This window comes from Callospermophilus lateralis, chromosome 3 (genome assembly GCF_048772815.1).
Source record: "Callospermophilus lateralis isolate mCalLat2 chromosome 3, mCalLat2.hap1, whole genome shotgun sequence".
In the NCBI taxonomy this organism is placed as follows: Eukaryota; Metazoa; Chordata; class Mammalia; order Rodentia; family Sciuridae; genus Callospermophilus; species Callospermophilus lateralis.
Window position 1 is genome coordinate 164,095,742 of NC_135307.1, and position 26,294 is coordinate 164,122,035.

Here is a 26,294-nt window from a genome sequence, read left to right on the forward strand (position 1 = left end):
ATTTGCAAGATTACTTGTCAAAAAAAAACTTTAAAAATTTTGTTTCCTTAGGAATGTTTTATTTGCTATTTTTATATATTTTGCCTACCATTAAAAGTCCTTGAGGGCTTTTTGGTTAATTTTCTTTACCCAAACAAAAGTATCTTCATTACAACATACTTTTCAAATGTATCATTATACTAACATGACAGTCAGAGTCAAATATAATTGCCGTCTCTACAAAGCAAAAATTTTATTTTCTTTATCCCAAATCAAAGTGCTCTGCGCCTACCTTTTAAGGACAAGGGACTGGATCTTGTGAATTCTGTATTTGATGGCCTGTGCTGTTTACGAACTTCCAAGTACTCCTTAACTCTTGAAAGAATGGTTTCTTTTAACAGCAAACAGACTTCCTAAGATAAATAAAAAATTGGATATAATTTTCTAATTTAATGTAATGCGAAAAAGCTAACAATATACACATTAAAATGCTGAACATTTCCTTCTGCTTGTTTTTCATTTAGCTATGAATATTGAAAGAAATGTTATAGGAGTGGTGGATATTATTGCAGACTTAAACATTAAACATGCTACCAAAGTTTGTTAAAAACCATAATTCTGGTTTATAATCTCAAAAATTATTTATTTCTCTCTGCTTCAGTTTCACAAATCAAAAAGAAAGACAAAAAGGCTTATTACTTCAGTTTAAAAATCAGGGTGATGTGGTGATAAAATTGGTGAGATGAAGTATGCCTTCAAATAAATATCAGTCAGTTTTTATGATGAATAGAGGAAACAATGGAGCCAATGCTGCTGGCAGCAAGGGCCCCAGGGACATGCCCACTGTGGCCAGGCAGGAGAGTGTAAACAGGGAAGGAGTCAGGAGTAAGAACATATTCACATATTGTTGGTGCAAAAGTCATAGGGTTCCAGACCACAGCCCAGGCAAGAGGAAGCAGCCACCATGGTTCTACCACACTACAGTTATATCTACAAGCATAGCATTCCCAGATCTTCTAACATGTTTGGGAAGAGCCAGAAACAGTGACTTTTACATAGAAAAGTTTCCTGTTTTCAAACTCATTTCAATTTTTTTTTAAATGTAAACACCTTATTCATTAGGTTCTGGCTTCAAGTTTAGAAATCTACTGAAGAGAGTTAGTTGAGCAGTGGATTAAACAGAACTGGAAATAGTAATTTGATTTTCTTCCATATTCATGCTACTAATATCACATATACCCATTTGCTTTTGTTAAACTGTACAATATTTATCTATTGATGAAAATAATTTAACTTCTCTTATTTCTATAAAGTATATTAATATTTAGTAAGTAACAATAACAGAGGAATTTAATGAAATTTCAGCACGCCATAAACACAACCCAATTTCTAGCTATTGGTTTGTATATTGGAAGACATTCAGTGTAGTCCTGCACTACTAGGATAATGTACTGTAGTGCAGGGAAAGAGAGGAAAACTATACATAAAAATGATGCCTAAGTACTGATAAATCCTGGTTCAATTCCCAAAGACGCTATAGCAGGCTCAGAGTTGCAGAGGTTACCTCAAACCTGTTTCACTGGTTTCTTACAATGCCATCTCTGAGAATCTTCATAAATTAAAACATTAACAAATTTTAAGCTGCTCTGAAAAGCAACCATAGCAAAACTTTTCCTTTATTGCAAATGCCTATACCCTTTAGACAGTATATAAAACCCTTGATTTAACTAACAAATAGAAGTTTCTAGATAAAATACAAACACTGGTCTCCTCTCTCCTGCTTTTTATTTAGCAGCCCAAAGATGCAGTGCTTTGTGGAACAGAGAGATATCCACTTACAGTTGAGTGTTTTGGCATTTTTCACCCAACAGAAAAGCAGCCTTGCCTTGTACTGTTGTTTTAACAATTAAAGAATTTTACTTCACATGCAGGGTTCAACTATGACTGAGCTAGAAAATATGTGAAAGACATACATGGAAACAAGGATTGTTAAAATTTGGCCATAAATACCCTATAAGGCTAGAACTAAAAATAGTATGAAAAAATAGAGCATAGGCCTATACACATAAAGTTTCTCCTTATAGTTCCAAAGCTGTCCTTTGTGAATCAGGTTTCACAAATGGAAGGACAACCGTGTGCAATGTGGTTACAATACCTAGTTAACTGACCATGCTGCACTTACAGAAGCATTCTCTGCTGAATCAGAACAATGCATGAAAAGAAAAACTGCCAACAATATGACATTTTAGGGGCAGAAGAAAAGACCAAGTTAAAATCAATAAGGAACCAGGAGAAACATAAGGCTTCTCTAGGGGCTTTACATTTGCTTCCTCGAGTATACAAATGGAACCGTTTTAGTTTGACTGTTTGGGTACAAAGACTACTTGTGCTGGACTCAAAATAAATACATGTTTAATACATATAATTAAACTTCTTTTCTTAGACTTTCACTGTAGAAAGTAGCTGTTAAATGCACTCAAACTGGTTGCCCATGAAATCCCAACTGTGAGATAGTCTAATGATAAAAATGATGAAAGCACTAATAGGGCAAAGTCATGATTCTTCAACTAGCTCTTCTCCTTTCTTAAACACACAAATTATCCAAAAGCAATTTTTAATGTTGGTGAACATGTGCTATAAAGGTACAACTTAAAAGTAGCAGCAGTCAGACATGTACTTTGATGTGACAGAAAAGTTCAGCTTGCTGGCATGATCTCCCTTGCAGCTGCCACCGCAGCATCGCTCTGCAGGTCCTGTTGTGCACTGCGCAACTTTGCAAAGTCATGCTTGGCTGCTCTGAACTAGATATTAGTTGGAGCAATGCACCTGCATGTGGCACCTTGAAGAAACCTCACACTTGGCCTGGGATGTGACTCACATACCCCTGGCTTTGAAACATTCCATATCAACTATCTGGTGGGCAAAAAATGATTAAGTATCAACATGAAAGGTCTAAGGCCAAAGAGGTAAAGCTGAGAGAGAATGCAGGAAAATCTGGGCCTGGAATAGTGGAATCTAGAACACTACTAATAAGTTAAGCCAGAAGCTTTCCAGTTAAAGTCCTTTTAGGTGAAGTTTTAGTCACTTTAGGGAAATAAATTTTTTAACAATTAAAGAATTTTACTTCACATGTTAAATCATGCAGACTGCTAGTAAACTAAAGTTTGGAATTATGTGAAGATGGGTGGCAGTAAATGTTGGCCTGCTTGATATTAAGTTTTGAAGAGGACAGTCCATGGTTGATTATCTGAATGATAAATTTCATCCTACTGAACCTTGTACCTTTCTTCTCTCATCTTTAGATCACCATATATCCTTTGGAAATGACAGCAAAGTCCTGATGGTCTTATCCTTTGACTGAAAATGTATTATCCTATAATTTTGGAGGAGGGAAAGCTTTAGTGATTTCTAAAAGTCGTCTAAAACAGTTATGAAAGGAAAACTTTTTTAATTTTAAGCAACTATTACCACCTTTTCATATAATATTGCCTTTTAATAAAACTTTTATTTCTAGCTCTAAAAATTGACAAATGAATATCATGGAAAAAACAAAGTACAATGGTACTTTGAAAATTACATTAAAGTGACTACCTCTGCTCTTTGGTAAGCAAAGGTCTGGAGAAGTAAGCAAAGTATGTGATAACTAAATGCACCTTCTAACCCTCCACCACAGGAACATGGAAGGGGAGGACCCTGCAGTAAGTTAGAACAGAGAGGTAACTTAGGCAGTGTCTGGTCAAACCTCTTCATTTGCAGATGAGGAGGCTGAAGCATGAAGAGGTCAAACATCATATAGTGTATTCCTGATAACAGACAGGATTAGGATACTGTTCTCTGCTCAGCTGGAAATTTGAGTGTAACTTCCAACTCACGCAAATTTAATTACTAATAACTTACTAGTGACTGGAAGCTTCACAATGACATAAAACAGTCAACACAAATTTTATACAGTGTATGTATTATATGTGGTGAAAAATTCTGGAAAACCCCAGGAAATCACTTTGTATTAGGGACAGGCAATTTATTAGAAAAACAAATTGTTCATGTGGAGACCACCACCTCACACAGTATTCTCAGCAGATATAATACCTGTACTCACTGGAATGGCAGTTTGTGAGATGCAATAGCACAGAACGCACCACAGTTAACCTTGTACAGTTGTGAATTAAAACTGCACTTTTACAACTGCTTTCATCTCTCTGAACTGCAAATGGTGCCAGGTATGGTCTGTATTTGTGTGTTTGACCTCTGCTAAAACTTAACTTTTTATAATAGATTTGAATATATTTTATGGTGGTAAATAATAAAATAGACTATTGTCTTACATTTATTTCATGTGTTCATGACACAACTTTTTCTTAATTTTTTTCAATATTCCAAGGCTACAGAGTTTGTCTGATATTTTTTTTCAAACTGTCATAAATCTCCAAAAATAAATTCCACATGAAGTAAACCTGTGCAGTTTGAACATGTGTTGTTTCAGGGTCAATTACATGTCCATACTTGACTATTTGCTTTATTGACTGACCAACAGGAGAGAAGGGACAAATATCTCCTCCCTTGTGAAAAGCTCAAGACAATAAAAGGCTGGTAGAAGATAAAAGATGGGGTTTAAGATGAGTGTGAAAGACCAGCCTTGAGTTAACCACCATGCCTTTTGCAGGTTCCCAATCATCTGGAATAGTTTCCCCTTCTCCTTTTCCTCTTCTTCCTCTTTTTACCAACTCCATTTCCTCATCCTCTTCCTCCCCTTTCTCCTCTTATATTTTTTTAAATATAGAGAACTCTTCTCCCCAAAACAAAGAGGTGTACAATTTTTGGTTTAAATAATAGAATTAAGAATGGGGATACAGCTCATATAGAGTGTAAGCACAAGGCCCTGGGTTTGATCTCCAATACTGCAAAAGACAAATTAAAATAATAAGAATAGCACATGAAGTGTATGGACCTCTGAAGGTAGGGAAAAGCTAACTATGTATGTTTCTGTTAATGAGGATCCAAGCATTATTTTTTTTAAGTGTTAAACACTGCTCAACTTTTTTTTTTTTTCCCCTCACAAATGAAAATGAAAGTTGAAGAGAGCTGATATCTCTTCTAGTAGCTGGAGTTACTTAGGGATAATTGCATTTAAATAATAAAAGTGTAGCTATACCTCTTTCTTCTGTTCAGAAAACCAGCTGGTATCTTTGTTTGAACCTTGTGGCGATATATGAAGATCCACCAGTACAGCAAAATTCCCACACTGAAAGACATTAATGGCAAAGTCAATGTCTGTGCAGCTCATGCCCAACAATGAAAGAGAATCTCACAAATTCCTATGTGGTTGCTCATTATGAAATGGTAACCAAGTAAACTAATGGACAGAAATCTTAATATGGGACAGGGCTATAGGTCATAATCTATTATTTTTTCTTCAGTTTAAAATTTATAGTGGAAATGCTACAAAGAACTACAAGGTTGATCAGGACAGATATGACAAAATACCTATCTTTGGACCACACCCTGAAAGGGGATACCCAGTGTTAGTTGGCAGACTATCAAACATTGAGGAAGTTAAATAGGTTAGTACTAGGTAGGCTTCAGGAAAGAATGATTCTGTGCAAGGCCGGGGAATTCTTCTTTCTACTAGGAAAGAAGAGACATAAAGGATTGGCTGGGACAGACATCTTAGGATAGAAACAGAAAAGTGGAAGAATGAAAAGGAAAGAAAGTAGGTAGTTGATGTCAATTATCAAAATTAAAGACTGTTTCATTAAAACATGCTATAAACTATGTAAGCCTGGCTTCTAATTCCACTGACTAGTACTATATAGCACTTTTGGGGAAAAAAAATTCTCTATCTGCACTGTTCATCAGCATAGCCAGTAGCCATATGTGGCTAGTGGGCACTCACAATGTGGCTGTTAAGATTGAAAAGCTGAATTTCAACTTAATTAAAATCACTGCATGTGGCTACTGCTTTGTCCTGGATGGCACACCTATAGGACCCATGAAAAGTTGGAGTCTTTTAAGTCCTTGCCCCTTGTGAGTAATTTCTGAGAGTCACAAGGTAATTGTGAACAAATTAATCTGAAAAGGAATAGACAACCAAGGCCATAGGCTGGGCATGTCTAAGATACCCAGAGGTTTGTTTACAAACCACAGGGCAAAGTCATTTTTGCACTTTTCTGGCTAAACAGCTTCCTCCCCTTAATTCTGTACTATAATTCCATGGAATTAGGATCTAAAAGCACTAAATATTGAAAGACAAACTGTTAAATTGGACACTGTCAAATTAAAAGCCTGTGCTCATAAAAAAATAGTAGTGAAAATGAGTATGTAAGCCTCAGACTAGAAAAAAAAATGTATTGATATATACATATATCTGACATAAAAACTGGTATCCAAAACATGTAAAGAAGTCCTACACATTAATATTAAAAAAATGAGTATCTCAAGCCTGAAAAGATACTTCATAAATAAGATAAATGAATGGTAATAAGTACCTGAAAAAAGAATTGAACAGCATTAATTACCCAGCAAAGGCAAATTAAAACCACCAAGACAGACACCTATAGCACTCATCAGAATGACTAAAGTTAAAAATACTGGCACAAAACCAAATGTTGGGAAGGACATAGAGCAACCCAAACTCTTACACATTGCTAGTGGAAACATAAATTGTTCAGCCAGTTTGGCAAATCGTTTGCAGTTTCCTGTAGCTGAACTTATATTTATTAACTGACTAAATCAACAATTCCACCCCAGGTATTTATCCAAGGGACAAGAAGCTTATGTGCATACAAAGATACAAAGGCAAATGGTCATGGAGGTTTTTAACACATGATAACTAAAACTAAAGACAGCCTAAAAGCCTATCAACAAAATAAACACTTTGGTATTGACACAATGGAATGCTGCTCACCAAACTATTGATACCTTCAACATGGATTCATCTTTAAAATACTGCATTAAGCAAAAGAATACATATTGTGTGATTACATTTATATAAAATTCTACACAGCAAAACCAATGTAAGATCAAAGCCATGGGAACGGTGACTGTTCAGAGAGGAACTGGCTTAGAAATTGCACAAAGGAACTTTGGTGATGAGAATATTCTTTGTCTTGATAACCCATCTTAGGTGTACACTTAAAATCAGTTCCTTTCACTGTATGTAATTTATATTTTTAACAAATTTTTAAACACAGTGTAAAGTGCATCTGTATTTGTTGGCAGTTATTTAAAATATAGGTATTGTGTTGCTGAAAATGGGGTATTTGGTCTCTTAAGATACTGAACAGTACTGTGGCCCACTGAACTGCACAGTTTAGTGTCTTGCAACCTCTGTTTTGTTTTAACGAAAGAGAACTGAATAGAATATTAGAATGCAATAAAAAATATCAATTTGTCATATGGTAAGGTTGAGGATTATTTTGTGAAACCTAAGTATTTGTGTATGGAGTTATGATGGAAAGCCTATTTCTTAATTTGGTCAAAAATGTTTGAAAATCATACTCAGGTGCACAGTTAAAATTTCTCCTCAACCATTGATTACAGACAGATTTAACCTTTAAGGAGTATGCTGCCACCAGGTGGAGGTCACAAGCCACAACTACATGATCTTAGCCAGGGGACATTAACTTTTTATGTGCTATGGACCTCTTTAGACAACTGTGAAGTAGATGAAACTTGCTCAGAATGTTTTTTAAATGCAGGAAACATAATACCTAAGGTTAAAAAGAAAACCAATTACACTTACAGTTACCAAAATTTATAACACAAATTTGTGATACAGTAATGTATATACACGTTGTAGGGCCTGGGTCTCCTCAGAGGGTACTGGATTTAGTGGCTACTCTAAACTTGAAAGTAGTAAAGAGCATAAGTGTTACATTGAGATTTCTACAACAAGTATAATATGAAAAGAGCTGTAATTTCTAATGATGATAAATATTGTTAATACCATTGTTTTCCATTCCACATTCATAATAAGAGGAAACCTATATTTACTAGAACTTGGTCAAAATAAAGATAACTTTTTAACCCACTTGCATTCACTGAAACTCTGAATTCTATCATGGGCCCACTGAGGTTCTAGCGATTATGGAATAAAAGATAAAAGTCCCTCCAGAGCAATAAGATGTGCCTCACACACATTTTATTAGGGTTTCACATAGCTGATCTTGTCTGTACCTGTACCTGATTCTTGTTTAAATCGAGGTCTCTGCTCCTTCTTCATGCACAAAAACAATTCTTTTTTTTTTCCTTAGAAGCTATGATGAGCTTCTTTTTTTTTCTTTAATTTTTATTGTTGGTTGTTCAAAACATTACACAGTTCTTGACATATCATATTTCACACTTTGATTCAAGTGGGTTATGAACTCCCATTTTTACACCGTATACAGATTGCAGAATCACATCGGTTACACATCTACTGTTTTACACATTGCTATACTAGTGTCTGTTGTATTCTGCTGCCTTTCCTATCCTCTACTATCCCCCATCCCCTCCCCTCCCATCTTCTCTCTCTACCCCATCTACTGTAATTCATTTCTCCCCCTTGTTTTTTTTTCCCCCTTTCCCCTCACTTCCTCTTGTATGTAATTTTGTATAACCATGAGGGTCTCCTTCCATTTCCATGCAATTTCCCTTCTCTTTCCTTTTCCCTCCCACCTCTCACCCCTGTTTAATGTTAATCTTCTTCTCATGCTCTTCCTCCCTACTCTGTTCTTAGTTACTTTCCTTATATCAAAGAAAACATTTGGCATTTGTTTTTTAGGGATTGGCTAGCTTCACTTAGCATAATCTGTTCTAATGCCATCCATTTCCCTGCAAATTCTATGATAAAGTTGGAAGAAAAAAAAGTGAAGCTTGGAAAACAGAGTTGTACTGACAGCATCATAGTTATCTTCTAAAAAGAATTAAATAGTACAGTCTGATTTGGTATTTTTCTCACTGCTTCATGACTTTGATCACAAATAACCTGGTGCAATTTGATTATAAATGGACTAATGCAAATGTTGGTGTCTCTTTTTTTGGGGGGGAAGGGGGATACCAGGGTTTGAACTCAGGAGCACTGGATCACTGAGCCACATCCCCAGCCTCCCCCACTTATTGTATTTTATTTAGAGACAGGGTCTCACCGAGTCGCTTAGTGCTTTGCTAAATTGCTGAGCGCTGGCTTTGAACTCATGATCCTCCTGCTTAAGCCTCCCAAGCCACTGGGGATTACAGGTGTGCGCCACTGTGCTTGGCTCTCTTTTTAAATAAATCATTCAATCTTACTCTAGTGATCAATATTTCCTGGGTTTTTGGAAGACCCACCTCCACCACTAGGCAAGCATCCCCTCTCCACAGTGGGCTCTCCCTCTGCAGCTAGCAGTCCTGAGTTCTATAGCATGAGTTCATTCAAACTCCCACAGTAATAAGAGGTATTGCCCTTTTAGGGAGGATGGGGGGTACAGGGGATTGAATTCAGGGGTACTTGGCCACTGAGCCATATCTCCAGCCCCATTTTGTATTTTATTTAGAGACAGGGTCTCACTGAGCTGCTTAGCATTTCATTGTTGCTGAGGCTGGCTTTGAACCTGCAATCCTCCTGTCTCAGTCTACTAAGCCATTGGGATTACAGGCATACACCATCGATCCCGGCTTGCCCTCTCTAAAGTTCCTTACTCCCAAAGCTTTGCTTCTTTTCTCCCATGAGTAAATAGAAGTAGAGGGGGGAAAACTGTTACCACAGCCCGGCTTCTCCTCCTTCTTAATTAGAAAGAGATCATTTCTACTCTCAGAAGATAAACTCTCCAGCTCTTTTCTGAGAGAAGCAACACAGTTAACCAGGCCAGAGTGGGTCATTTTAAACAGGCCAAGTTAACTCTCTGACTGCCCAAAGGCTACTAGTAACAGCTTTGCGTTCCATGCACTTGGTTGTACTATGCAACCACAGGCCAGGATCTGGTCTAGCTTCTGCTCCCATTTCACCTGGAGGTTTCAGTCTCAGCCTGGGAGACACCCATAGTTCCCCTCTCCCTAGCCCTCCAGAATTGGCTGCCACATCTTGTCTGTTGATTTTATCTTTAAAGCATTCTCAAACCTATTTCTCCTCTCTCTCTCCACTGTTCACATCATCTCCTACTTTGAAAATTAGAGCCACATCTAGTGGTGTCCTAGATGAACCTTCCAGGTCAGTATCAGGGCAATCTGTCATACACAAGTCTGATCCTCATTGCAAAGCCACTATTACTGTAGCTCAGAGCACAGGTCAAGCTCCCACCTCCCCACTAACTCCCACTACTCTTCAACAGACATCTGAATTTTTCACCCTCTGCTTAGAATGTGCCTTAATGTCCCCATGCTTGGTAGACTCCTATATATTCTAAAAGTCTAGATATTCTCAAAGTAGAAGTATGGCTAGCTTCATGAAGCTTTTCTGAATAATTTTTCTCTATCTCCTTTGAACTGAACACCTTCTTCAGGTGATTATGAATATCTGTATTAAATGACTAGTCCATGAAGTGGCTTCCCTTGCAAGACTGTAAGCTACAGTGGGGATGCCATCCACATGTCTGTATTCCTAGTGAATAACACAGTAGCAGTTCACAGAACATACGTCTATTTAAAAGAAAGAACAAATGAACAAATGGCAGAATAAGTTAGCTCTGAGTTTCAGGCTAATCACCCACCTCTCTATCTGCAAAGTGAGGACTCTAAAGCTCTTTCTGGGAACAAGCCCATCCTAATCACACAGGACCCTGAAGCATTGTAGCAACTTCTCTTCTGGAGTGGCAACAACTACGTCATCACCAATGACAACCAGTCATTTTTCAAATTTTGAAAAATTGGATCCTGGGATTATCTCATTGTAAATTTATTTCCAACCAAGCATGTTGGTTATTTTTTCCTATCTCCTTCCTAGGAATGTCAGTGCTGCAATTTAACTCGCCCTATTTCCAAGTCTTCTAAATTTACATCATGCATAACACAAAGGTGAAAATGTTAATGTACCTCACATGCAATGGTGGTTTTAGAGCAGGTTGGAGGCTGAGAGATATGGAAGGGATCCCCACATTCTCTATTAACACATTCATTTATTCATTAAACACATGCTGAGTTTATAGGGGCACCAGGCCCTGAAAGAGGAAGGGCAGCAACAGGCCACTGTAGCTAATAGACCATGGCACACACCCCAAAACCGAGGTAGCCGAGAGAGATGGCCCTGCCTGAGAGAGGCCAGGGAAGAAGAGATGATGTCTCAGTGAAGTCCTAAGGGACAGGGAAAGCTGTAGAGACAGAAAAACTGCACTACTCAGGGAAAGAGGTCTAACTGGCTTAGTATGTGCTGGGAATGGTAAAGAGTCCCATAATGCAGAAATATAGGACAATGTCAGCAAATGAGGCTAACAGGGCAGGAAGCCTAGATGACAGGTATGCATGAGAACTCTCTCAGGCATGGAAAATCACCAGAGCCAGGCAGATAAGTTCAAAGTCACTACAAGAACCCAAACAAGAGAAAATAGAAAGTGATCCTGAGAGGAAGAGGAAGGGATAGAGTAAAAGAACAGAAACGAGAAGATGTGGTTGAGTATGAAGGGAAGGAAGAACAAGGGTGAGACTCAAGATACATGAGCAGTTTTGACTATACCTGTGGGGCCAGCTGCAGGTGGTCTGTACGTATGGGTCTCCTGCTGATATGCAACACAAATTAACATGGGAATTTTACCCAAAGGACTCAAATTCAGCATACTAAGTAACATGGCCACATCAATGTCTATAGCAGCTCAATAGCTAAGCTATGGAACTAAGGTGCCCTTCAACAGGATGAATGGATAAAGAAAATGTGGTATGTATACACAATGGAATATTACCTGACCTTACAGAAGAATGAAATTACGGCATTTGCCAGTAAATAGATGGAACTGGAGACTGTCATGTTAAGTGAAATAAGCCAATGCCAAAAAAACCAAAGGTCAAATGTTATCTCTGATATGTGGACGCTAACACATTATAAGGGCAGGTGGGTGGGGAGGAGTTCATTGGATTAGACAAAGAGGAATAAAGGGGGGCGATGGGAGTACGAAAGACATTAGAATGAATTGGACATAACTTTCCTATGTTCATATATTAATACATGACCAGTGAAACTCCACATCATGTTCAAATACAAGAATGGGATCCTAATTAGAGTAAGTTATACTCTACATATGTATGTCAAAGTGCATTCTACTGTCATACATATCTAAAAAGAACAAATAAATTTTTAAAAAGGCGTTTTATATTCATGTGACATTAAGGTTTGAAGGTAGCTTCAAGAAACAAGGCAAAGATTAAAAATGAGAAATATAAGTGAGAAAAACAAGAATAAATATGTACAATGAAGTCAATGTCAAATCTGTACAAAGACTTCTTTGCAGCAGTTGACACTGAGTTTCCTAGTAGCCAAAGGTAAAAAAATGAAAGATCAATCAGAGTCTGTAAGATGAGAAGGAATTGGTGTGAGGCAGCTTAATTCTTTATACTAAATCCAAAAAGATGTTTCTCCTGAAGCTTTTAATAAAATACGTGGCCATATCCTTTCTGGAGTATTAATTTTATTAAAAGGTTGAATATTGGATATTATCACATTAAAGCAAACTAGGTACATCTTAGAGCATGAAATTTTTTAAAAAATGTGACTTTTAAGGAAAAAACCCTCAGTTTTCTAGTACCACTTACAGAAGAGCTATGTTCCAGGCCTTATGCTAAGGCAGAGACAGGTAGGCTGGGGAGCTCTCAATTTAGTATTCAATTTAATTCTTACTACTGGCCTGTTAGGGAGAAAAACTAGTAACCTCATTCTATAGATAGGAAAGTAGAATTGAAAAGGGTAACAACTAGTTAAGATTACACAGACAAATGACTGAATGACCAGGAGTGAAATCCAGACCTATGGCACACCAAAGTTCATTGCCATATAGCATTTGGAAGAAATTTTCCCGCTGAGGAAGGCCTCCCAGGACACACTTACAGACCCCATGTAAATGTACATTTAAGGCTGTCTAGCTTGGAATCCACTTCCTTTTAATTTGGAACTGGACCCCTACACCCTCTGGGGTGAGCAATGGCAGACATGTCTGCTCTATGGAACCCCATTCCTTCACATATAGTGACTGAAACAAGCATTCTGAATGGGGTCACTGGGCTCCCTTCCACGGCAGCTTGATTTCACACTTGAATGGAGGCACCAAACCAAGAGCTCTGATACTAAACTGCCACTGTGGGGTACCATACTGTAAAAAGAAGTGCGATGGAACAGTCAAAGTCCCATTGCAGAGATATTAGGGTGGGAGGGGTTATCAGGGAAAAGGAAAGATGGGAAGGGGAAAGGAAAAGTGCAGCAGAGGATGACAGCAATAAACCATGCTGAAGTTAGGGTAGAGTTGTTGGGGTCAGAAGAGAGGTCTCCTGACATTAAAACAAAAGCTAATGAAAAGTAGTCAGTGCAAATATGTTGTCAGTTTAACCCCCTTGGTCTGTTCCTTATGTAAAATACTGGTCCAAGAAACCTGAAGTTGACATTCACGAAAAGAAATCAGCATACCTTTTGGTCGACATGTACAATAATCTAACAGGTGTTCAGGTCAGGAGATGGAAGAAAAGTCATTCTGATGGAATATATTATATCCTGAGTCTACATGTAAGAACTTACTAATGGTGAACAAGTTGACAATAACAATAATTAAGATTCATTGAACATTAATTGTGTGCCAGATTATGTGCCAAGCTCTTTCTGAATATTATTGCATTTAATTTTCCTGACAACCCAGAGAGGCAGAAACTATTACCACTCAGTGTTCTGGAAACATGGAGAAACTTGAGTATTCTCTTTTAGAAGATCCCTGGTGATCATGGCTGGGTTTTGTTTGGTGTGGTGCCTTGCCAACCTGGCAGTACTTGTCAGGTCAGGTACAAGAAACACACCATAATCTTAGTAACAGAATTAGACACAGCCTGAATTTGAGATCACAGCACACAAGGAGGCTGAAGAAAGCCGTCTGATGACAAATGGAGAATGGCTTGGCAGAGGAAATCCAAATACTGAATTTACTGTGATGGTGCCGCAGTTTAGGAGGGGTTATACCTCTCTCCTCAGCGTGTCAGTTTCCCTATGTGTAAAACCAGTGGACCAAGCAGACCTTCAAGAATCCTTCCACTTTAAGATCCTGGGCTCAGGCTGTTTTGGTTTGCTACCATGTACTTGGATTTTACTGCCCACCAAAGGTCTATGCTCCTGTAAAGGACTCAATTAAGTCATATTGAGTCTGGCACCTGTCCTGTCAAAGGAAGGTGTACATCTTACAGCATGAAGTCAGTCCACCATGGGTCATGCAAGCACAGCAGTAAAATCCACATTTCCTGCTATGTTGACCTCTATGGGTATGATTTTGTCTTGATAACCAATGATGGAAAAGAGGCAGCCACATGGCTAAAAATCATGGTATGAACCTTAGGAAATGGACACACTTAGTGGGGTTGTCTCAGGCAAAAATCCTGTAAAACAACAATCTTCTTTTCCCTAAAACATTGCACGACTCCCTCAGGTAGAATTAAGCTCTTTGGTGCTGCAACAGCACTTTGTTCATGCTCTTGTTATGGAACTTATCTCAGACTATAAACAGGTAACTACATTTGTTCCACTCCTGCCAGGCAACCTGCAGGGAGGAGCTGCCTTTTGTTATCTTCAGGTTGTCCATACCTAGTACTAGGTCTGACACACAGAGGGTCATGAAGACTATTTGTTAAATGAATGAAAATATCAGTGATTAAAATTACTTAAGTAGCTGCCTTGTTCTTCTCTAGGAGGGATTACCTCCCTCGCTCTTGCACCCTGTCCACAGAATAAGAAACTACAGAATCAAGTTCATGGTTTATAACTAAGGTTTCCTTAGTTATGCACAGAAATGGTCAGTGATGCCCACTGCACTAAGCCAAGTGGTTATTTTTCCACCTTCCAATCAGTCAGGTGGAGCAAGATGTCAGGAAAAAACCATGGTTGATGATGTAAACCTAGATTCATTAGAAGGAACTTCCTTCAGTTGCAAACGGATGACTAGTTCTTTGAACTCAAGTATCTCTGGATGAAAGGGATGTAGAGGAAGGTGTGACCTCTCTGAGGTCAAAGGAAATGGAAGGAGAGGGAGCTTCTCTCTTGTGCTTGGTGTCTGTGGTGGGACTTCTGACTTTAGGTCAGAGATGGGCAACTTTCCAGGAACTTATTTTTCACAACAGATTTATTACTATGGTTGGGGAAAGATTCTACAAAGATAAACAACAAGAAAGAAAGCTGAGGGAAAGGCAGAACAAATGGGTTTGATGACAGTTTATAAAAAGAGGAAAATAGAGTTAAGAGCCCAATGTCCTTGGGTAAATTGTCTCTGATCTCCTGCAAAGAGGGTTTGTTTTTTGCCTAGGGTACTAACAGAGTGGCTCATAGTTTCCTCAGATGAAGTCTGGCAAGGGAAGCAACATGCTCCTGGGAATAAAGCAAAGGTCAACCTAAGTGGTGCCAACGAAGGGATGCTTAAATTTAACATCTGCCACTGGATCCTCTGGGTAGAATTCAAGGTTGAATCATAGACTCTAAAATCCATAACTATATGAACAACTTTATTTGGAATAGACTCTCAGTAGCTTCCTCTGAAAGACAAGAACTGACCTCATTTAAAAAATACCCTCCCTAATGATTTCCAGTAAATTATTCTTTCAAATGTAATCTACCGACGCCTTTCCTGAGTGGAATGGCCAATTGCATATATGGAAGATGTGTGGCAAGAAGGGGCACAATGACGCTGGGGTAGGACAGATCCAACTTCAAACTCCAGTTCTGTGCTTGGGTGGCTCCAAGACTCTAGGTAAGTGACTCTAATGAACACTGGTGAAGATGACAAGGTGAAGATATGATTGCTCCTCTTATATATTTCTGCAATAGAGATGAAATGGAAAAAAGTAACCAGCTAGAAATTATTATGGACTTGTTTGTAGGAACCTTGACTTGAGAGGCTCTGAAGTGGCTCAAAAGCAAATGCCATCCATATTTAGCAACTTAGAGGCTGGCCAGGAGCATCTTTAGGACTGTGGTTTATGTAACCTGAAAATGGAGTTTGGTAAATAGCAGGAGGCCCAGTCCCACAAATTTTATTGATAATTCTATCTGGTGTAGGTACATATAAGCTTTAGAATGTAGTTTGAGTTTAAACTCTCTAAAAATTCACATTAGAAGATATATTTTTATAACTGTTGCAAATCCTGACAGAAAAGAGGAGCAGTTCAGCTTATAACCTCTGTGGGGTCAATGAGGAGATAAAATCATACTTTGCTGAGCATCTTAAAAACTCACCTCTAGCTCATGCCAAGGTTTCAGTACCAACCCTCAAACAATCAAACAACTTTCTTCTGAATTATTATGATCAAGATGGTGATGGAAATCCAACAGGAAAAAAAAAGATTTACTTTCTGGATCAAGGGAAAGATTTAGGAAGAAATGGAAAGGCAAGGCCAGAAATGGTAAGAAAGGGGGCTGCAAACCCCAAATGGAGATTTTATGACTGCACTTAAGTTGTTTAGTGAGTTCAGATCACTTGGCTCATGGGACTCCATGTCTGGGCACAGGGTGGATGGGCACCACAGCATGGCTCCACACTATGATGGGGAGGAGAAGCACAGGAACTTCCCGGAGGACTCAGCTAGGGGCAATTGGCATTGTCCTTTTCAGAAAAGAAAAAAAAAGAGGCATTTTGCAACAATATATTTAATTGTTAGCAGATTATTAAAGGTAATCAAGAAGAAACCACCTCATTTTCTTCTTTGAAGGGTTCTTAAACTGCCATGACTAGTAAAAAAATGGCTGATAAGTCACATATAAACTTCACCCAGGAAATGAACCAAATTTCCCATACTACTCTTTGGTCCATGCTCAACTCTGCCAACACAGCTTCTGTCAAGGTTATCAGTGACATGCATGTCATCAAATTCAGTGAACCAGCTCTTGATCCTCACGTTATTTTACCTCTCATCACCATCTGACAAAGTGGTTAGTTTACTTTCTTCTTTTCTTGATGGATGGGACATCAAAACTCAGCATTCCTGGTTCTCTTTCCTCCTCACAAGCCACTCTTTCCCAGTCTCCTTTGTTAGTTTGTCCCTATCACACCAACTTATAAATGTTGAAGAACCCAAAGCCCAGTCTTTGAACCTCCTAGCATCTATCCACACTTTCTTAAGTCTCGAGGTTTCAGACACTGGGTAGTTCACACTCTGATGGTGTCATGTTCTTCCCTATATGCCTGGCCTCCCTCAACTCCAGATACGTATATTCCATTGCTGGCTTTGCATCTCTACTTGAATGTCAAATAGGCATTTCTAACTTAACAAGTTCAAACCAAATTATTGCTGTTTTACTTTCAAACCTGCTCACATCAGGTTTAGCTGAGCTGGCTTAACAAATGGCAACTCCACTTTTCCATTTGTTCAGTCAAAAACCTTGGAGTTGGTGCCCTTCAGTGGATGAATGGATTAAAAAAGTGGCATATATACACAATGGAATTTTACTCAGCAATAAAAGAGAATAAAATCATGGCATTGCAGGTAAATGGAAGGAGTTGAAGAAGATAATGCTAAGTGAAGTTAGCCAATCCCAAAAACACAAATGCAGAATGTTTTCTCTGATATAAGGAGGCTGACTCATAGTGAGGTAGGGAGGGGGAGCATGGGAGGAATAGATGAATTCTAGATAGGGAAGAGGGGTGGGAGGGAAAAGGAGAGGGCAGGGGATTAACAAGGATGGTGGAATGTGATAGACATCATTATCCAAAGTACATGTAGGAAGACACGAACTGGGTGTCAACATACTTTATATACAAACAGAGATATGAAAATTTGTAGCATATATGTGTAATAAGAATTGTAATGCAAAAAGAAAAAACAAAGTACATGTATAAAGACATGAATTGGTGTGAACATACTTTATATACAAGGATATGAAAAATTGTGCTCTACATGTGTAATAAGAATAATAATGCATTCCGCTGTTGTGTATTTAAAAAAATAAAATCAATTTTAAAAAAGCGAAAAACAAACAAACAAAAAACCTTAGAGTCGGGTTGGGACTGTAGCTCAGTGGCAGAACACTTGCCTAGCATGTGTGAGCACTTGCTTAGCACCATATAAATATAAACAAACAAAATAAAGGCATGCTGTTCATCTACAACTACAAAAAACAAAACAAAAACAAAAACTTTTTGATCATTTTTGATACCTTTCCTTTCATATCGCACATTTAAAAGGGACAGGCACTTAGTAGAAACTCAATAAATATTAACAAAATGAATCTATTAATGAACAAATGGGTCCTAGTGAATAAAAACCAAAAAATAGAAGAGTGGATAGAGCAGCAATTAAGTAGATTAATAACCAGTTGAACAACCATGAGCACAGGGGTCACAAATGGCCCAATAACATCATGCAGGAAGATGCTAATGAGCCTTTTCCTTAGTCCTGGTCTTGTTCTGCATCTTTATCAACATGGATGAAGATATAGTGAACATGTCCACAAAATAGGTGGATGATGCTATACAGAATGGGACAGTGAATTTATGGGGTACTGAAAACTAGATTTGGATCACTGTGACTTGGAGAGATGGGACTAATCTAACTAGACGGGCTTTAATAAGGACATGCCCTTGTTATATGTAAGAAGCAACATTTGGGTCCCCCAAACTAAGCCCAAGCACAGAGGTGTCATAGTTAAGAGCAGCACTGTGAGTAGGCACCATAATGCTGTGGCCATCAACCATGCTAATTTCATATTAGGCTGCCTTAACATCAGGAGCCAGTTTAAGTGACAGGATGGCTATGCTTTATGCTGTTAGTTACTCAGTTACTCTCAATGTTCAAATTAAAACAAACTGTCATGAATTCAAGAGTGACTAGGGTTGCAGCAAGACTTAAAATCACGTCATAAGGATCAGCTGAAGAAAGAAACTGAAAAGGAAGAAAATAGACAGCCAGGATAAAATAATATTAACAAGACTTCAAGGGGGGAGGGGAACAATCCCGTTTAGTGCTTTACAGCCTTAAGGGGTAGACAATCAGGTGAAGCAGAGTGACCATAAGGAGACAGGCATTGATACCATATAAAGAAAACTTTTAGACCAGCAGGACTTTCCAGATAGGAAGTGATCTGCGACAGGAGGTGATGTGCTCACCACCCAATTCAGAGGAGCAAACTCTACTGACAAAAAAGTCCATGAAAATGCGCAATTGAAAAAAAAATCACAGTGTTACCACAGGACACTGGTCTCTCATTCAAAGAAGAAATAAAACCACATAGACTTTTTCATAGTAGATCCATTAGCTACGTCAACCAATGCATCTTTGGTTAGGGTTTTGGGGCTTTCTTAAGTCTACCCTAAAAATGTGGACTTACTGACCTCAAGTGCCAGAGGACTTATCTTCTAAGGGACATTTTAACATCCAAGCATGGGCTTTAGAATCATACAGGCTTGTATATGTATACTAGCTATCCCTTTTACTGGCCTTATGCCTGAGCCAAGTTTCTAAGCCTCTCTGAATCTCAATCCCCTGATCTGTAAAATGGGTACAATAATGCTTGCCCTTGCAGAAAGACTGTTATGACTAAATTCAAAGAGAAAACAGGGTGCAGTATTAAAAGATAGTAGTTAGCTATAATTTGAGAGGAGTTGACAAATAAATCACATCATTCTCAGTTTCAGTATCTCCACCAATGAGGGTGATAAACTGACTAGCACTGTCCAAAAAATTTCTGTGGAGATGTTCTATATCTGCAGTGTTCGAGACCTTAGCCTCAAGCCACATGTGGCTATCAAGCATCTGAAATGATGTGAATTCTGAATCTAATTCTAATTAATTTAAATCGATTAATTAGCAGTTATTTATTAATTTCAAGAACTACAGGTAGTTAGTGGCTACCATACGGAACGTATTGCTATTTCCCTAAAGTGACTCCTGGGTCAGAAATCTTGATTCTATTATTTTAGTGAGAGACGAAAACCACAAAGAGTAAGCAACATGGAGAACCCCATAATAGGAAGTACCCAGTGATGCAAGGGGATTCCCATCCCACAGGGAATTCCAGAATACTCCTCAGCTCTGCAAGTGAGGGAATGATAGGGACTAACCTGGGAAATTTCTTTGAACTTTAGCAAGGAAGGTATTGATCCAACATTACTGTTTTCTTTAAGGTGTTTTCCTTGTACACAGAAGATGAGGCAATAAAAACTGTTACTGACAAATAGAAGATTAAGAAATTTAAGTTCCTCTTCATCTTTCTCCTAGACCCTGATTTATCAATCAGAAAACAAAATTCAAGTAGAATTTTTATAATCACGATTACAGTCACTGTATATGTCTTCCTTGGTAGTACTGCAAATGACTCTTAAGGTTTGGCACTGAGTTTCCCTGCCTACTTTGTGCTGCTTCCCAGGGCTCAGGAGATAATCTTTCATGGTTGAAAGTTTCTACCAGAGAAGCAAGAATTCAAAGGGAATTTTCGACCCATTTATGCCTAAGGCAGGAAACTGAAATGCCAAACAGGACAGAAGTGTATTAGACAAACACCGGCCAGGTCTGCTGGAGTTTTTAGTCCTCTGACCCATTTTTAGAGAACTACAAAGGAGAAAAAAGGGAGGTAGTTAATTGGTCACAGGACTTGACAGCCACCTCTACTTTCCTTTTCTAATTGACTGCTAGAAACAACACCCTCTTCAAGGAATGCTCAAAGGGGAAACGTGCTGGGACAGGAGACCCCTGATGAAATGGCTTCAGAAGCTGAAGATCATTAATTAAGAATATTGAGAGTGAGGTTGAAAGCTTAGCTGAAATGAGTGGGAGGGCCAACTCAGTATCAGCTGCCACCTACACATCAGCAATTAAGCCTTATGAAGGCTCTCAGTGGAAACTTACATCTCCTAGGCATCCTCCTCCCGTAAGTGAAGTCTCCTGAGGCCACTCAACCCTGAAGACCACAGCACTGACCCTGGAGTGATATTTATAAAGTCCACTGTGATAGACCCTGGATTCTCAGGACACTGTGTCTTCTGAGCACTGCTACCTATCACCTTAAACAATTTCTCCAATAAAAGCCAGCATCAGGTTCACCAGGAGGGGTTGTTCAAAACACTGCTAAGGCTCATCAGGGGTGGGGCCCCAGGTGGGGCTGAGAATTTGCAATTCTAACAGGTTCCCAAGTGATGGTGATGTTGCTGGTCTGGGGACCATACTTTGAGCATCAATGGCTTAGAATAGTGGTCTGTTACCCTAGCAGCACATTGGAATCACTTGGGGAGCTTTTTAAAAAATATGTCCCAATTCTTCATCAATTAAATCAAGGTCTCTTGGGATGGGGTTTGACTGAGCATCCGTATATTTTAAAGGCTCCCTATCTGATTCCAATGTGCTGGCTGGGCTGAGAACCACTGTTGAGGAGATGACCTTTATTCAAATGTGATGAACATATATGATGAACAATTTCATAATCACTTCCTAAAAGTTGCTATATTTCAAGCTAATAAAATGAAAAAGTAGAAAATGATCCTGTTTTTTCCCGCAAATTTAGAGATAGGGAGGCAGATCTTGACTCTACCTACCCTTGGTGGTGATACTTCACTAGTCATTTTTCTTTTTCCTCCTTTTTTCCCCCAAACCCAAATATGATGAGCCTCTTTGGATCAGCAAATGCACCCTTCACTCCTATGCTACTCAGACAGGATTCTCTGCAGATTTGCTAATTAGAGCAACTAAAGATCTAGGAACACTGATAAATCTACTAATTCCTTTAAAACAGGGTAGGTTTTTATATTTTTAAATAAGAATCCTACAAGTTGAGCACCAGGTAATTATTTCTAAAACATTCAAAATTTTCTAAGATTTCTTCCTGTAGTCTATTTTCTATCCTTCACAAATCCTGTTTCGTTCTTTCTTTCTAAATCAGATTCTAGTTCTCCTCATTTCGCTTCATTTATCATTCAGCGGCTTCTATCTTTTCTCATTGCCTCTGCCTTTTGTGACAAGTAGAAAATTTCCAGTTAATTATTCTTATAAAATAAAGTTCTATGGTGCCTGTTCCTAATTTCACAAATGGGGAACTAAATATTTTTCTTTGGTGGGAAAAAAAGAAGCTAAATTATTTTTGGTATGTGCATCCTGATTAACTCTGCCTTGGGCATTGGCCTTTAACAGGAAGCTTGTTCCCCACCCTTAATTCCTCAAATTAAGGAGTCTTCAGTCTAAAGGACTGTGAGCCATTAATCAGCACCTACTGGTGAATTAAGACAATGGGGAGTTTACTTCCAAATAATAAGGCTAAGGAAGGACTGTATCACTTGGAATCTAAAACTGATTTTAGATTCTAAATGAGAAAAGTGATTTGGCCCCACCTTCCCCATGTGCAATCTCTGGAAATACTTAGGGCGGTCAAACTGGCATCTAGTGAGCAGACTTCAGGAATGCGTCAAAACATCCTTTACTGCACAGTCCAGCCCCCAATGCAAAGAATCATCTGGTCCATCCTGCCATTAGTGCTGACATAAAGAAACCATATCTAGAAGTTTCTATGTGGAGCCAGATGACTTCTCAGCATTGTAGAACTCACAGGGATCTAAGGTAGAGGAAAAAGAGAGGGGCAAATGTTCCAGAGTAAATGAAGTAGTATATAAAAACTCCCCAAAGAGCTTGGGCTACTGTTTACCCTCCCAACCACCTAGAACAAAGACAGGAAGCACTTAGCCTTGGCATTGCCAGTTGTCAATCAGGGCTTTCTTCACAGAGGTAGAGTTTAGTTTGGTAGCAAAAACAACCTCATTTTGCAATTCAGCACCTAGTCACTGTAAAGCTTTCTTACATCACTGTTCACTTTTAACAAGGCTTAAACCAAAGAGAAAAGGATGGGAGAGAGGGAGGGAGGGGAGAAATTTTAATATAGGAATTTTAATAGGTAGTATTTGAGAAATAGACTATATCATTATTTTTGTAAAAATCTAAATAATAACACTGTCCCTCTCTTGAGGAACTTTGTTATCTAACCATTTTTATTTGGGGTAATTTGCATAGAGGTCTTTGCATATGAGTAGATAGGGTGATAACTTAAGGGTTCTTCTCCTGTATCATTAATATTGTAATGAAACGATGGTATTAGGTATTTTTCCAGATGATAATAATTCTTATAAAATCACATTAATCAACTGTAAATATCAAAGTGACCTAGCCTAAAAAGATCAACATTATTATGTCTTTCGATCCTTAATAATCAAAATGAGCATTGTGACCAGGATTTATCTGTAATCATCTTCTGGTTTTAAATGCCAAATAGCCACTTAATGGGAGAACTAAAAATCTGAATTTTAAAAGGGTTATATAAAGAACATGCTTAAATGCCTCACAAAATAGTGTTTCCCTTCTAAGTATCCACTAGAAGTTCCTTTAAATAGCAAAGCCCATTGAGTTTGCTTGTATGCTTACCTCCTTTTCTTGGGGAAAGAAAGAAGAGATGCCAACCAAACACAGAGCAGAAAAGAAAAAGCACCAAGTAGGACAACCGGGACTTTCCGTGAAGCAGTTATCACATAAGTCACTGTGATAACTCCATATTCTCAGTACCCCTTCCCAAAGGAGCTGGTTATTTCAACATATTCTAAAATTCTACCATGCAACAAAAAATTGCATAAATATGCCACCAATAAATGTTAAATGCCTCCATTGAATATGAATTGTTTATACCAGGTCTATAATGTTCTGTGCCTTAATACTTCAGAGATATTAGATCCTAAAATTTGATTAAAACCATATTCCTTTCATTTGCTGCCATTATCAATGATGCAAATTCACACATGTGTTAACTAATGAAGCAGCCAGACAGGGTTTCATAGGCAGAGAAAAGGCTGAGAGAAATATTTTTGCCAAAGAGAAAGTGGCCAACTGTGGAAAATGATATGGATATCCAAGGTACTCCCCACAAGCCAAAACTGTAAATAAGGTTAGACTCTCACGTGGTTCCATGGTCTGAGTATACATTACATTTTAAACCAAACATTCATTTCATTATAGGGATTTATGCCAGCTGGCATAGCACAGTTGACCAAAGTGAAAAATGAGATTGATTTTTTTTTTTCCTTGTAAAAGTCAGTGCACTTATAGCATTCGCCCCTTACCAGAAGAGGGCAACAGTGGCCAGGCTGGCATTAATCACAAAGCACAAAGTTACCTGTGGTCAAGGTCAAGTAGCACCTGCCACTGGAGACAGGCCTTGGGAAACAGCCTGTGAAACTGCTGGCTTCTAAGTGTCACATGTGTAAAAACACAGGCTCTTTGCTTTTCCTTTCTCTTGGATGAATGAACAGACAACTGAAAGACGAAACCATTCCAAAATATTTCCAAATGATATAAAGAATCATTGCCTATTGCAACCCTCCCATATTTTAAAGTTACCCTGGCCATACTAACAATATAAAATTCCTCATATTCCAAAAATGAAGAAGTGCTCTGAAGATCTCTGAATGGAGAACTAAGTTAATAATAGATAGGAAGTGTGCAAACTACAGATACCATTCAGGCCATTCTAAAATCAGACACGAGTTCATGTACAATGCCTGGTTTTTTAACCCCTTTGGTGGAGTCACCAGCCCCATGTCTGATTCTTTTTCTCCTTCAGTAGTGTTTTCAGCTTAGATTCTTTAGGCTCTAAGCAAAGCAATCTCCAACCTCCTCTCCTGCTTGCTAAGCCATTGGCTCTGCTATGTAGGATTGCTCAACATTTGCTTTTAAAACACAGTCATCTCTGGGCTGGGGTTGTGGCTCCATGGCAGAGTGCTTTCCTGGTACGTGTGAGGCACCGGGTTCAATTCAATTCTCAGCACCACATATAAATAAATGAATAAAACAAAGGTCTATCAACATCTAAAAAAAATTAAAAGTAAATAAATAAATAAAACACATTTACTTCTAATGAAGGAAAGGATTTTTTTTTCCCAGTTAACATTTCAGGCATAAGTGCATAGTGAATGCTGGGCAGAGAGGTCAAGAGTGGAGCAGAAGGTGAATGCAGCATGATGAGATTATATCATTCGATCCTGGGTTAAGAATTCATAGGATGAAAGATGAAACCTCCATAAATTCACACCTTTACTTCTCAAACTGCCCAAAACTACACCTTCTTCCCAAGTCTGTTCCAACTTAGCCAACGGCTCCAGGACCTGTCTGTTTCCAAGACCCTAATAACTCCCTTCCTCAGAAACCACATGTAAGCCATCACCACATTCTGGATTCTTCCTACCCCATCTCCACCTCCAGTCCAAGCCACATCTGGTCCTGCCTGGCCCAATGCAACAGTTTTCTGTGGTTTGGTGCATCAACTCACCTTCAATCTATAACAAGCCTGTTGCTAGAGCTATCAAGCAACGCCCTGTCTCCAACCCATTCCCTATCCCACCTGAACACCTTTTGACGGGCCTTCCATTGCTCAGAAAAAAGACAGCAGCCCTAACAAGGCCTACAAGAGGCCCATCAATACCCCAGTCTGCAGTTTGCCCAGTCAGTGGCATTTTATGCCCTACTATTCAAATATAATTATTAATAGTCTAGAAATCATCTTAATTTTCATGATAATCTTCAAGGTCTTTTTTTTTTTTTTTTTTTTTGGCGGTGCTGGGGATTGAACCCAGGGCCTTGTGCATGCAAGGCAAGCACTTTACCAACTGAGTAATATCCCCAGTCCAACCTACATGGTCTGGTTACCTACAAGATTCTGGGATATCTGGTCCTGCCACATGTCAATTCACCATCCTCTCTGCTCTGTGCCAGCCCTCTGGCCTTTGTTTATTCACTCATTTGTTATTTATTGAATGTACCTGGGATCCCAACTCTGTTCCAGGAACTGAACCCAAAACAGAATAAGACAAAGGAGACCCTGGCTCTGAGGGAGGGCACTTCTCAACCTGCCTCCATCCCATCTCCCATCTGTGGGTTCCACCAGGGTTTGCTTCAGTCTTGGCTGGTAGCTCCTTCATGGACACCTTCTAAGATTCCAGACCAGAGTAGCCTTCCCTTTATCTGGCTGGCAGCACCATGTCACTACTTTTGAAATAATAGTTCAAGATCACAATTTCCCCTGCTTCTGGATGGCTGGTCTGATGGCCAGTTTCTTTCAAAAGATGATGAGGTCTGCCTTGATTTTTGTTAATTATTGATGCTCCATTACTTAGCAAAGCCTGGTCCATAGAAAGTGTTCAAATGGTACAGAGTAGACAAACCCACATAAATACAGTTAT

General features: G+C 38.8%; 1 protein-coding gene across 2 annotated transcripts in view; it reads right to left on the bottom strand.

Moving 5' to 3' along the window:
* Slx4ip (SLX4 interacting protein) overlaps window positions 1-26,294 on the bottom strand; it is a 208,250-nt gene that overhangs the window by 63,242 nt on the left and 118,714 nt on the right. For both annotated transcript variants that reach the window (XM_076851513.1, XM_076851512.2), the window contains 2 exons: window positions 5,132-5,221; window positions 272-392 (listed from right to left, as the gene is read on the bottom strand). In XM_076851513.1, the coding sequence (XP_076707628.1) occupies window positions 272-392; window positions 5,132-5,221 (211 nt within the window). The remainder of the gene's footprint in view (window positions 1-271; window positions 393-5,131; window positions 5,222-26,294) is intronic.